Source organism: Antennarius striatus, chromosome 20, assembly GCF_040054535.1.
Source record: "Antennarius striatus isolate MH-2024 chromosome 20, ASM4005453v1, whole genome shotgun sequence".
Taxonomy (NCBI): Eukaryota; Metazoa; Chordata; class Actinopteri; order Lophiiformes; family Antennariidae; genus Antennarius; species Antennarius striatus.
In genome coordinates this window covers 16,324,149-16,337,500 of record NC_090795.1, presented here as the reverse complement: position 1 = coordinate 16,337,500, position 13,352 = coordinate 16,324,149, and the positions used below count along the sequence as shown (strand labels likewise).

Here is a 13,352-nt window from a genome sequence, read left to right as displayed (position 1 = left end):
AAGAACAGGAAGACTTCCTGTGTGTCTCTCCAGCTTCCTGTTTCAACCTGTCTGCCTGTAAAATACATCAACGTCACAGTCACTGCCAGAAAAATCAAATATACTGCTTTCATGTCATCTGATCAATTAAAAACAATCGGTCTACTATAGATAATCTGAGAATCATAGGTTTAAATTAACATGGTTTAATCAATTTTATAATATCACTGCTATATCAAATTCAAATCCATTTCATTGCTGTTTTCTGTTTTTCTTCATTAGAATGTGAAAACCCCATTGGATGAATTTGTAACTTATCAACTTCCCACTGCATTCCTTGTATAAGTAGTTCTATGTAGGTAACACTGACTCTAGTTCTGTACCTTTTAGGTGTCATCAGTACGTATATGGGTGATTCTAGAAACGTGACAAGGATCTTTCCAGTGGAAACATGAGCTCATGCGGATTCAAACTAAATCTAATCTTTATAAACGTGTGAGTGAAGTGAGCCCGTATCAGGATGTTCTTCCTACTCATCTGTCTGTCATCACCCTCAGGTCTGTTGTGGGGTGGGGGTGTGATCCATCTTTAACAGATCCTGAGCACTGAATGGCCTTCATGCCTTCCCTGCTGCACCCCGAGGTGAGTGGAGGCAGAGCAGCGACGGCAGGATGCCAGACAGACGGAGCGCCGGAGCAGGCAGGGAGGGAACAATAAGGTTTATCAGAGCTGTGAAGCAGCTCAGGGCTAAATGCAATACAAAAATATATAACAAAATGAATTTTGAGCTTTTAGTCAAACAACTTAAAAACAAAAAACAAAAAAACAAATCCCCGAGATTATGGGAAAAAATCATGTTTTACTTTACCTGTAAAGTTAAAAAAAACATATAAAAATATGTTTATGTATATACTGTAAGTTACATAAAAATGCTAGTAATGACAACAATGATAATAAACAAAGATATATTCATATCTCAATTAATGGACTTCAGTTAAATATATACTGTAGCCAGAACAAATGGCTTCATGAGTTCTTTTGTACGTTCTTTTCATGGTTCCTCAGCGGTGCCTTGTTCTCTAGTAGGGGGTAGTGGATACAGACCTACCAAGTGATTCTAAAAGCAGCTCTTTTCCTTTCATCTTATCAAAAAAAGGACTTGACTACTGGTATTTTTTTCATCTCCTGTTGAGAGAACCTTGAGTGTTAGTAGAAGTAAACAGAAGCAGCTGCGTAACAGTTAGAGAAAAATTCACACAATCGGTCTTAAAATAAAAAGGCTTCATATAAAATGACAAGAACCAAAATGCTGGTAACTGAACATGTGAGACATCTGATTGGAGCATCTCCTGTATTTCTATACGTCTGTCCTGTGTGTACAGACATTATATGGGTAAAATGTATTTACATCTGTTTGACAATATCTTCACTAATCCACAACAGGATGAAAAAAAGAAAGTTTTTTTTTATCACATTAATAGGATATTTTCAGTTTTGCCATCGTGCTTCTTGTATGTTTGGCCGCTGCCTGTTTGAATTTATGTGAGGATAAAACAGCCTGAAGTGAAGATTGGGAGTTTAATGCAGCCTTTGTTACAAGCCAACAACCGCTGTGACAATGTGCTGAAGCGTAGTAAAGTAAAGAATACAAAAATAAAACCTGCATTCATGGTTTGTTGGCCAGGGTTTCATTTAAACATGAGCTTGATTAAGAAGAAAGAGGGTTTGGTTTCTGGGCTGCAGTGGGGAGCCGCTCTGCACGCGATGCCAGGAGCCCACACTGTCCACTGCATTATAAACGTGCTGTTACTGCAGGGTTTGTCTGTGCTTACGCACAACCATCCACATGAACACCATATGGTAACGTCAACATGAGTTGATAGAAATGCATTTTTTTGAATATTACAGTTCCAAGATGAAAAAAAAAAAAGATTTAAAGCATTTAAAGGGTGGAGAAATACAGGATAACACCATATCTCATAAATCACTCTGTCATGATTTCTACATTGATTAGAAAAGACAGACTTAGTGATTCTATCTGTCAGATTCATCCTGCTCTGGAACCAGTATTGTTACTTACTTTCCCAGTATTGTTAGTGGGACAACTGCAATTTAAACAAGGCAGTTACAGACTGCAACATCCCGAGACACCCCTGAAATCGAAATTCTACCCTGACCTACTTTCATAATGGTCGAGGCAATTAATTCTATATTGTACCATCGTTTATTTGGCTTTTCACCAAAAGTGAAGGTCATCATCACAATTTTTGTGCTTCTGGCTTCCTGAAAATGTTACTTTCTGTTTTGTGATTATATCTTATGAGGTTTCAGAGATGTGTACTTTAAAAGGTATAAAAGTACAAATCTAACCTTGACCTAGTTTTTCAAGGTAAAAACTAGGTCAAGGTTGTGATCTAATTTTCATCCCCTTGCCTCCCTGAATATAACGCCTTTTGTGTCGTCTTTCTATCTAATCCGGTTCCTGAGATATGTGCAAAAAATGTACAAAATTTGAAATTTGACCTTGACCTAGTTTTCTCAAGGTCAAGATCATCATCTCATTTTCATCCCCTTTGCTGCCCGAGTCGTGTGCTTTTTCTTTCATCTTTCTATCTGCAACGGATTTGACGATATTTGGTGGAAGGACGGCCGAACGAACACACAAACACTGACAATTATGATACGTCACCGCTTCACGGGATGTAACTAGTTGACTGCTATAACTGCTGAATGCTGAGTCAGCATGAATTCTGCTGTGTCAGTCATCCCGGTATGCTTTCATTCAGCTCCATAACACTGAACTACGGACTGCTGTGCTCCAGTAACTTCTTTTCATGAATCAGTCTTATGGTCAGAATCATCATAAGACGGTGTTTCATAATTAAATCCGTTGAGCCGCTGGCAGACACCTGATTAAGGTCATTCCTCCATCCTTCTGTCACACATGCAGCACATGAGAAGCTTCTACTCACCGGGGCCCCTGGAGCTCCAGCAGCACCAGTCGTCCCATTGTCGCCTTTGTCCCCCTGAGGACACAGCAGACAGTCAGTAGTGTGAATGAGTCCCACAGGATGGCAGCGACACCCCCCCCCCCCCCCCCAGCATCAGTCAGTAGAACTTAGACATGAAAGGACGATACAGTTAGAAGCATCACTCTACAGATAATGCATCAATGAAAACTTTTCTCCTTTTTTAGATTTATTGATAAATTTGTCACTTTTTTTGTCATTTCATTTCCCAATGTGTGAAGAATGTGTCAGAACTGGTATAAAGTCGTCTTTCTACTATTAGAACTACTTCTAGACATACTTCATGTCAAAGTAGATTGAATTTTAGTTGTGAGCTATTAATGATTGTTATTGATTAAGAACAAAATTTGTTGCAGGTCGTTTTATAGTAACCTTATTGGATATAATTGACTTACCTGCACTCAGAAATGGAACAATTCATAGGTGAATCTCATTTCTTCAGATATTAATTTGAACAATGTTTTATAAGTAATTTTATTTCACCAAACTATGATTTCAATAGAGCATCCCCAGGACAGTGTAGCAGAGCAGGAACTGAAAGATTCAAACTTTATTCTTGTTGTGAAAAATTGTCTTTAGACACAGTTTCAACTTTATAACATTATTGCACTCTTGTTTGTCTTTACTATTGTTACTGACGTTTTAATAATCATAAGACTACACGTGTAGCAGAGTAGCAATGAATTAGGGTCATACGCGTAATTTCTAGTCCCATGAACAGTCAGACTTCAGCCACAGGGATGGTTTGGATCTGGATGCAGTTCATCTGTGGCGGTTCCTGTGACGTATGAACACCCACCCGTGTGGCGGTCCTGTGGTCGGAGGTCTCTCGCTGAACCCACAGCTTGTTAAAACACAAAGGAGCGGCGACTAACAAGCGCAGTGGAAGCCACAACACAACATGCAAATAAACTTTTAACCATTCACAAGATACCAAATTCCACCGCTTGGTTTTGCTCTCAGACCTCTCCACACTATTTAAACATGTTTGTTGAATGTGTTATGACACCAGTGGTATTTGAGCACCTTCCAGTGTGCAAAGTGTGCACCGCTCCACAACACACAGCGACTAACACCAAACAAGCTGTGAAGTACTTTGTGCTAAAGTAAATGATATTTCCGGAACAGTTGTGGGCTTATCACACAAATACAACTAATACTCAGCTGACACCGACATCAGACATACTGTATATCTGACTTGTTAATCAATTAATGGGTGTGACTCAACTTCTAGAATGAACTTAAACCATTAAACTTTGTCTGGTGGACATAAAAACTGTCCTCAGGTATGAAGGAGCAGAGAGCAGTGAAATACTGTTTCACACCACCTTAAGGATAAGAATAAGAATAAGAATCAGAATCAGAATAAGAGTAAGAATAAGAATTTATTTCTCACTTTATAAGTCACTTTTATATCAAACTTGATTAAATATACTATCTGGAATACTTCTTTTTCTTTCATTAATGTAGAAATAAGTTGAAAGGAAAAGAGGAAGAAATAAGAGATCTTGATGAGTTGTTGTTGTTTTTTTTAATTAACATTGAAGAGAACCGAGCTTGCTATAATCCAGATATATTTAGACAAAGAAACCCACAGCTTCCCTGGACAGGGAGAAGTATATACTTTTAAAAAATCATCAGTAAGATCTTAAGTCAGCCATGAAACTCAAAGGCAACAGCGATGGCCGACGAGGATTAGCACTCTATACGGTGTCCTACTGAGAGTCTGTTCAGGCCTGGCAGACATGAGATTCTATCTCCTCTACAGAGACACAATAAAGGGGATTACAAGCTTCAAGCCGCAGCAATTCAGCCATGAATGACCTTTTCAACATCTTCAACTCGTAAATAGGATTTTAAGTTCTGCGATTTGTCTCAGAACAAGAAACATGGTAGAACATGGTTCTCAGTTTTTATAGCAAAAGAACTAAAGGAATTAGAAATCCTGCATAAATGATGGACTGCAGACATAATATTCAACATCCCATCCTTTTTTTCCAACCTATAATAGCCAAGCTGGAGGTGGAGGGAATGAGGATGGTGTCAAGGTGAGATGTTCTGGAGACAAGGTTAGAGAGAGCAGAGTTGGATGGTTTCCCCAGAGGAGAGATGGTGAGGATGTTGGTGAAAAGGTGTTGAGGATGGAGCTACCAGGAAAGAGAACAAGAGGAGGACCAAAGAGAAGTCATGCACACTCCCGTGGTGCACTTTTCAAAAAGGACTGTTCCATCTTTTCAGCTCAGTTTAAGATCTGCAGGATGTAGAATCTGTCTGGAGACACGCTGTGTTTGTTTTCCTATTTTCTTCATTTATTTAGGAGAATGCTGTAAAGAAGTTATAGACTGCTCCAGAAATATTTTACAGACTGAGAAACTTTGCCCGACTTTGCACCAGCCTAGTGAATGAATTTTCATTTTGGGGTGAACTTATCTTTTATGTGTGGTCTCAGATGCTGTTCTGCTGGAACCACTACACAGGCTGGATATTGGTCTGTGTCTTGGTGACTGGCAGTGAGCCTCTGTGGGTAGAGATTGTGGCAAATGAAAGTCCTTGTGGACTGCTTGTTCCGACCAGTCCTTCACTGGTGATCCCACAGCCCAACATACCAGATACCCAATGCTTTGCCATAGAACTTGTACTACATGCAGTATTAGTAAATATGTTACTGTGATCACCAGCATAGATCTGATCATTTATAGCCAAATATTAATTGTATGACCAAGATGCCTCAGCTTCTATCCATATATTCTGTTTTGTGTTTTCTTTCTGCAGCAGCAGGTGTGTAACCAGCACACACTCACACCCGATGTCCCATACGGAGTAAATTTGCTTAGAGGAACAACAACTGAACTTTCAGTCCTGGATTCGGTTTGGTATTCACAACATCTCTCAAATTATTAATGACAGGTCTAAAGTCATTTCAGGATATGAGGATTAGTTCTCATCTAACAATACATTTTTTGAACTTTTACTTACAACTAGTCAGGAATGATCGTCTCCCTCTTTATCCGCTCTCTGATCTTCTGATCACAAAAACTAAACGTGTCAATTATGGACAAAAGGCTCCAGAAATTACTTGTCAATTCTTGGGTCTTGAATAAAAGGCAAAAAAATCACATTTTCAGTCAAGAATTCTGACTTAATTTTTGTTGCAATTTGTGGTATTTATTGTTATAATTTGTTTTCTGTGAATTTAGATTTTTTAAGTGTGTGCATGTGTGTGTGTGTGCGTGTTTGAGAGTGACAGACAAAGAGAGAGGTACAGTAATATTCATCATTTCGTAGGATACTTTGTATTTTGTATTGACAAATTAAATGTTATATAAAACTCGTGCGAGTTGTTTTTGAGCAGATAGAGCGAACCTTAATAGTTTGAAAGTGATTTGTTAGCGTAAGCCCTGAGCGATCTAACCCTAACAAGTGAGGTCATGTAATCTGTTGGTGGTTTTTAGCAACAGTCTGAGACAAAATTACTTCTTTAATATAAAAATATAAAGCTTCAAGCAGCTAATACCATGTTGATTAAATGTTCTGACCAACAAAATCCGACACGTGCTTTTATATCATCAATGCTGTTCCCACTTTACAACTTAACAGCTTATCAACAGGCCAGCAGAACAGGGTCCCAATGGGCACGTCTGAGAACCATGAGAATAAAGGATAACTCAAGACAGAAATGTCTTTCAAAATTGTTTTCACATGAGAGAATATTGAAGTCTGTGAATTCTCAAGAAGGAAACAAAGATGGAAACTTAACTAAATGTGCAACATAAGTAAGACTTGTCTGTGATTTGTCCTACATGAACCTGTGAGGTCTTTTTGGATGGCAGGTTCTAGACTTGTTCAGCCCTTCACAGCTGATCTTAGCATGAATGTTGACTGTCTATTAGCCTCAGGTTAGTTATGTTCTAATTAGAGCCCTGTTTTAATGCTCTGTAGAGAGTTTGAAGCACTTTCTTTTTATCCAAATCTTCTTCAGCCTCAGAGGTACAAACCTCCACCAACATATATTCTAAGAGTAGCGCTCTGAATGCTGGTTGGGTGGAAATAACTGAATTAGCTCCCTGCTACATCTGTTTTCTTTTGAAGTGTCTAACCACACTATGCACATGAACCCATAAGAGCAGCAGACCTCATAATTACACAGCCCAGATGCCCACCATGGCCCAATAAATGACATGATGACATCAATTTCTGGATGTCTAGAACAAAACAAACAGACAAGGGAACAGACACCCAGCGAACACTGGCCCGTAGAGCGATCCGCCTCACCCCATTTCACACTGTTTAAAATGAAGAGAGTGTGATTAAAATCTGAGAACATGGGTTGTAAATGAATTCTGGTGGAGCATTGACGCACTATAAGCTGCAATCCTAAAATACAGTGCATGGGATGGAAAAGAGTGCTCGTTAGAATTTACTGATTCTGTAGTTTCAAAGGGATAATTCTGATCGTCTCAATCCCAAAACCACCACAGAGCCATAAAGCTTTGAAAATGATGTGAAACGTGAAAATGTGGATGGCCTACCTAGTGTCAGAGGATTTACATACTGTGCACACACACACACAATCACCCCAGAAACTCAATCATTAACTCCAGAAAATAGGTCATAGAGATGTTTCACCACCCAAACACCAAATCTAACCATTTGCAATAAATTGTCAACTTTTTGACGCAGTTCCTCCCTCCTTTACTTCACTTCTGAAACTCCACAAAATCTGTTGGCCTCTGGACAAAAGTAGTTGAGCAAACGTTTTAGCAAACAGACTTGGGTGATTAAGTCAAATAGCATTAGAATCACAAGAAGCTTGTCTGTAACCATTCTAAATTGCATATCCTGTGTTTATGTGTTAAGGGGAGGGGGGTCAACGTGTGACAGGGGATGTGCCTCATTTTCCCCACTTACGTGAATAAAAAAAGCGCCTAATGACCTCCATAATCACCAGCATGATTAATAGGTCTATTAAAAAATGTACCAGTCTGTTACATAATTCATCATTCTAGTCACATTTCATTTTGTGGAAAACCGGCTTCTGTTGTGAAAGAAAAAGACCTCTTTATTTTCTCCACTGACAAAAACTAGCAGGAAGGTGGGTGAAAAAATTCTCAGTGAGAGGATTTTATCAATATTTGCGTGTGGGATCTTGTCAGATGTTGTGTGGAGAACCTGCTCTGAACAGGAGACAAGGTTCACGCTTGACATGGAATCAGTAACTGTGTGACTGGAGCAGGATGTGCAGATTTCACTGCTTAGACTCAAATACATAAACTCCGTCTGACTTCAAGCATGACCAAGTTACACAACTGTCAGAAGGATCACAGTATGCTACGTATGTGTTAGTTTTATGTAAAATTATACCAAATTACAATTTTAAAGGAATGCCCTACTTTTACAACAATGGTTGAAATGTCCAGATTCTTTTTTATTTTTTAACGCTTTAAAGCAAATGAGTCATATTTGATTCACTTGGTCTTTCACAAATTTTTTTTTTAAATTTTCTCACTTCTACATCATTAGATTTTTCCCCTGAAAACAATCGATGTACACACTCACATACATGCATCTGTGTTTTGCATGTTGAAAAATTCTAGATTGAGAATTAAAATAAATTAGAGCTCATATCAGTGACAGGCCGTGCATTTCACACCTAGGCCTTCAGTGATGTTCTCCTTAGTCCAACGTGAATAAATACAACCCATAATACTATGAGCTGTTCCCACCACTGCCACCTATGTAGCGTTCAGGACTTCTCTCAAATGGGACAAAAACCAGCGTCAGCCCCACTCCTTTTATTCTCACTCGCACAGAAGAACCCCGCATGTCACAACAAAACCGACTGAAACGACCATCATTTATGACACCACAGCTACAGACACTACATACAGACATACACAACACACTACTAGATGTTGCATCACCTCTATCAGGTATAAAACGGGCTATTTTCCAGCAGGGACACAAGTCTCTTTGTGTTTCCACTACTATCACACAGCTGCCTAAGTGCACCACATTATATACACGCATTGCAGAAGAGCAAGATTTTTTTAAAAATAATTATTGTATATTTGTCATTTTATTTTGTTACAATTAATTTGATATAAATGAAATAGACTCATATTTTCTAAAAAATAGATCTTTTTAGCAATTATTTCATGGTTCAGGCTTTCAAGGGTTAATAAAACAGAGTAAACCTGTTTTCTGTTATATTTCTCTGAATTGTGACTGAAGTCAGGACTCAGGTCATTAATCTGTTTTCCACATCAGCAGTTTTTTCCCAAACCATGTGACCTCGTCGGAGATCTGTACATCTGCACTCGTGGTCAGAAGTCTGACAGTCTGCCGGATGGAGAAGCTGTAACTTCCATATGCAGTCAACTTGTTGCTTAATTACAAGCAATGGCGCTAAAAATAAACCCTAAACTAGTGATTCCCCATTCATTGATAAGTCTCTATTGTCAGACGTTTGATTACCTTAGTGTCTTTATTTATGGCATCTCAATATTTAATAACACACTGCTCTTATTGTTCAATCATGTCACATAAGCACATGATGGAACTTATCCAGTATGAAGATAAGCAGCTTCGTAAATATCTTTTGACAGGTTGCATTTAACCTATTTGTATTTAAAAGGGAGGAAACAGGCTGTGATAGACGTTCTCTTTATTGCTGTTTGACATGAAACCTCACACAGCTGCCTCTGCCGATATGTAATTTGGGGTGTGGAGTCTGATAATAAGAGGCCTTCATCTACCACAAAGTGGTGCTTTTTAACTTGCTTCACTGGAGTGTGAAACATGAATTTCAAAATTGTTTGAAAGTTGGTTTACATGTTGCTTAAAGAAATTGTGTGCTTGAGGAGTGGGATTAAAGAGCGTAGCGGCGGCCGTAGGCATTGTGCAGGAGAGGCCTCATTAACGTCCAATGTAGCTGTCAAGGACGGGTGGACAGAAAAGTCTTACAGTAGACGGGAAACGTTTCCTCCAGCAGTGATCTCACTTGGAGCTAATTTGGTTCTGCATGGATCACATCTGGACTTCTTTTTTATATCTTTACTACGATGTAGTTTCTCTCTGGCCGTTGTACGGGTGGTAATGCCACACAAAGAGCAAATGTTTGTGTGAAACAAGGAATACGCCCCTAAGAAAGGTTTGAGAAATTGCTGCAGTAGATGGAATCCACTCTCCATGTTCACCGATGCAAAGGCTTAAATAGGTTTTTGTTGATGGGGTGTATAAATGAGGTTTGAATATTGATGGAGTCTATTTTATGTCCTCTTCCACATTCTTACTTATTTACTGCTCCCGATTGACCGAGAACAGCATTAAAACAGCTCCACGAGCTCATCATCACCATCATCATCATCATCATCATCATCATCATCATCATCATCATCCTCATGTGGATTTGTTTTTTTTTACTCATTAGTATTTGATATTAAAATATAGTGTTATTCACTATTCATTTACACCATTATGTGTCATATGTAGAATGAGGACATTCAGTCCCTCACATTTTTGGGGAAATGACAAAATGTCATTTTAGATATGCATATATACCCACTAGTCTTTATGTTCATGATATCATCAGAAAAAACTTCTCTGACCCCCTCTAAGCACAAGTAGAGGAGATCATTGGTTGCATCTAATCACCAAGGGAATGACCTTCAATAGATCAGAGACATCTATTCAAAACCAGACTCAGCTCAGCATGCAGACAAGATCAAACTGACAGATGGAGTGTGGAAGTTTTCCACAATAATCTGGTGTTTATTTCCGATCAGGCCACCCATGGTGATTTTCTCTTTCTCTACAATCAACCTCCAAATCATTGACAATGTACTTTAAAAAAATGGTAATCATTTTGCTAAATTAAACTCTTGTACCCAAGTAGAGTTAAAACTTTGTTGAACCTGTGAACCGTTAGGCTCACCTGCTGTGTATTTATACAGTAGTGTGTCCTGGTCAGGCTTAAACAACTTTAAAGTGTAGCCAAAAGACTTTAAATAGCTTGCTTTAGTAAGGCCTACGGGAGTAAACATCAGATCTCATGAAACACGTTGTGAATCAGATCAAACTGAGGAGAATACTCTCAAGCCCTTGTTGAACCTCTGCCCTTTTAACCCGGGCTCCTCCAGACTCCACATGTTTCTGTGTTCCGTCCTGGTTCCTGTTAATTATTAGGGGGTTCAATGTTCCCTGACATGTTCTCACGGATTCTGTTTGTTGGTGTTTGTGATGCGACTCAAACAGAGCGTTCCAGTAGGTTACACATCTGGCAGTGTAGCCGCTATCACGACACGTCTAGTTTGGCTGTTTATTACATTAATTACTCAAACAAAAGAGGCGGCTAGCAGCAGTGATCTGGAAATAGTGGAGATTCAGAACAAGATATAACAACTGATCCGAAACATGTATTGGTCAATGGATGTACTTACACAAACTCATTCTGATTTAATGTGAAGGAATATATTAATTCCCCAATGCTCCAATGGGTATGGTAACAAATTATACAGTAGATTAAATGGATTAAATGAGTCATGCAACGAGACCACAAAGGATAATGACTTAGTTCTACAACATGTTTTATGATCTTTCAGCAATTTGTTTTGGTTTTTCACCATCCACTTTGCTCTGTTCTTGGTGTGCCACCTGCCCAGCAACAAAGAGTTAACAGATATGGGTAGAGATTAGCTACAATGGGAAGTATTTAGCAAACAGAAATTTAAATGAAACCAATTCATTTAATGTTAGATTTGGTGAAATAGGACTGGTTAATCTGGTGGACACGGAAACCTCACAGGGAACACACTGGTTTGTATTTGGTACGAAGTTGGTTGGAGTTAAAAGCAACTCAGCAGTGACCCAGTTACTATCCCTGAACACATATATAACATACCCTCCACCATCACCCCCCAGGCACCCACACATGGACACCAACTGTGTGCTACCACCCTCCTCCTGGTGAAGAAAACGTCCTGATTCTGGGGGAAAGGGGTTACTATAATAACAGGAGCAGGATGGCAGAGTCAAACTGGGAAAAACACCCAAAAGAGTTCAGAGGAGACTCAAAATAGAACTGGTAGTTGTGCTCACTTGATTGAAGATGTGTGTGTTTAGTGTCAGCTTCCGTAAGGGAACTTCCCGTATATGGCAGGTATGTGATTACTGCCATTAATGTCATCAAGCTGCCAGAGGACTGTTTTCTGATTTATGGTTTACTTCATATGGATGTATTTAAATCTTGAGGCATCTTTGAGGGCACCTTATCTCTTTGTGTTGAGTGTTAGAAGCCCCTCATTCCCTGTGGTATGCTATGGTGGGATGTAAACGTGGAATTCTGCACCATTTTGTCAAACAAGCTCCTTGAATTTAGCAGCGGTGTTAGTTTATTCTGAGTCATTGTGGATATGATATGGAATACACCCTGAACATGGATACATGTTCAGGGTAAACATTCTTCCCAGGAAATAGATGCTGTTTCATCTAGGATAGAACTCAAAGTTGGAATTGATTAAAGGTTTCAATCAATTTTGGGGATGTGCATACCAATATGTAAAAAAAAAACTGATGTTTTCTGAGCAAAACTAACATTTATGTGATTATAGGGAGCGATTATAGACAACAAGCTTATCTGAGATATGAAAAGGAGAAAAACTTGAATTCACAAGGTAGGACTGCAGCAAGACAGCATCTTTATTCCTCTATGTTCCCAAAAAATCCAATGAATTAGGCAAATGCGCTGTCTCTTACTTTGATGGATATAGGTGGCAATGTCATAAAGGTAGCACAGACATTTGCCCTAATGGATGTCCACATATTTGGGACATGTAGCATACGTGTCTCCCACCTGATGTCCCAGTATCAACTCACCTTTTGTCCCAGTGGTCCAGCCAGTCCACCGGTCCCTGGTAGTCCTGGTTCACCCTGGCAGGAGAATTAAAAACATTTAGAATCAGATTTTCATAACTAACTTCTTAGATATTGTGCTGTCAGTCAATCGAGCTGATTCAATGCAGGATGGAGGTTCATGACTGTCTTACCATCGCGCCAGCTTCTCCTGGGGGTCCTGGTTGTCCTCTCTCGCCACAGAGACCCTGCATATTATAATGTTTTCATTCATGTCATTCAGCTGCCAGATGTCCAACTACACTGTATTTGAAATGTCATGTCCCAAACTGAATAATCGATATCTACAATTGAACATTGATCATAGAGCTACTTTCTCAGTCATGTAAATGTGACTTTGTGACTCCACTGTGGAAACATGAGATCAGCAGATCGAACTGAAACCACCGGCAAACATTGCGGAGAACGTGTGGAGAAAAACAATGTTTGTAAAGG

General features: G+C 39.2%; 1 protein-coding gene across 1 annotated transcript in view; it reads right to left on the bottom strand.

Annotated features, from left to right (window-relative positions):
* The window catches only part of si:dkey-225n22.4 (collagen alpha-1(XXI) chain), a 52,011-nt gene that overhangs the window by 22,079 nt on the left and 16,580 nt on the right, over window positions 1-13,352 (bottom strand). Inside the window, exons 18-20 of the mRNA XM_068304598.1 lie at window positions 13,052-13,105; window positions 12,882-12,935; window positions 2,952-3,005 (exon numbers count right to left, since the gene is read on the bottom strand). Of these exons, the coding sequence (XP_068160699.1) occupies window positions 2,952-3,005; window positions 12,882-12,935; window positions 13,052-13,105 (162 nt within the window). The remainder of the gene's footprint in view (window positions 1-2,951; window positions 3,006-12,881; window positions 12,936-13,051; window positions 13,106-13,352) is intronic.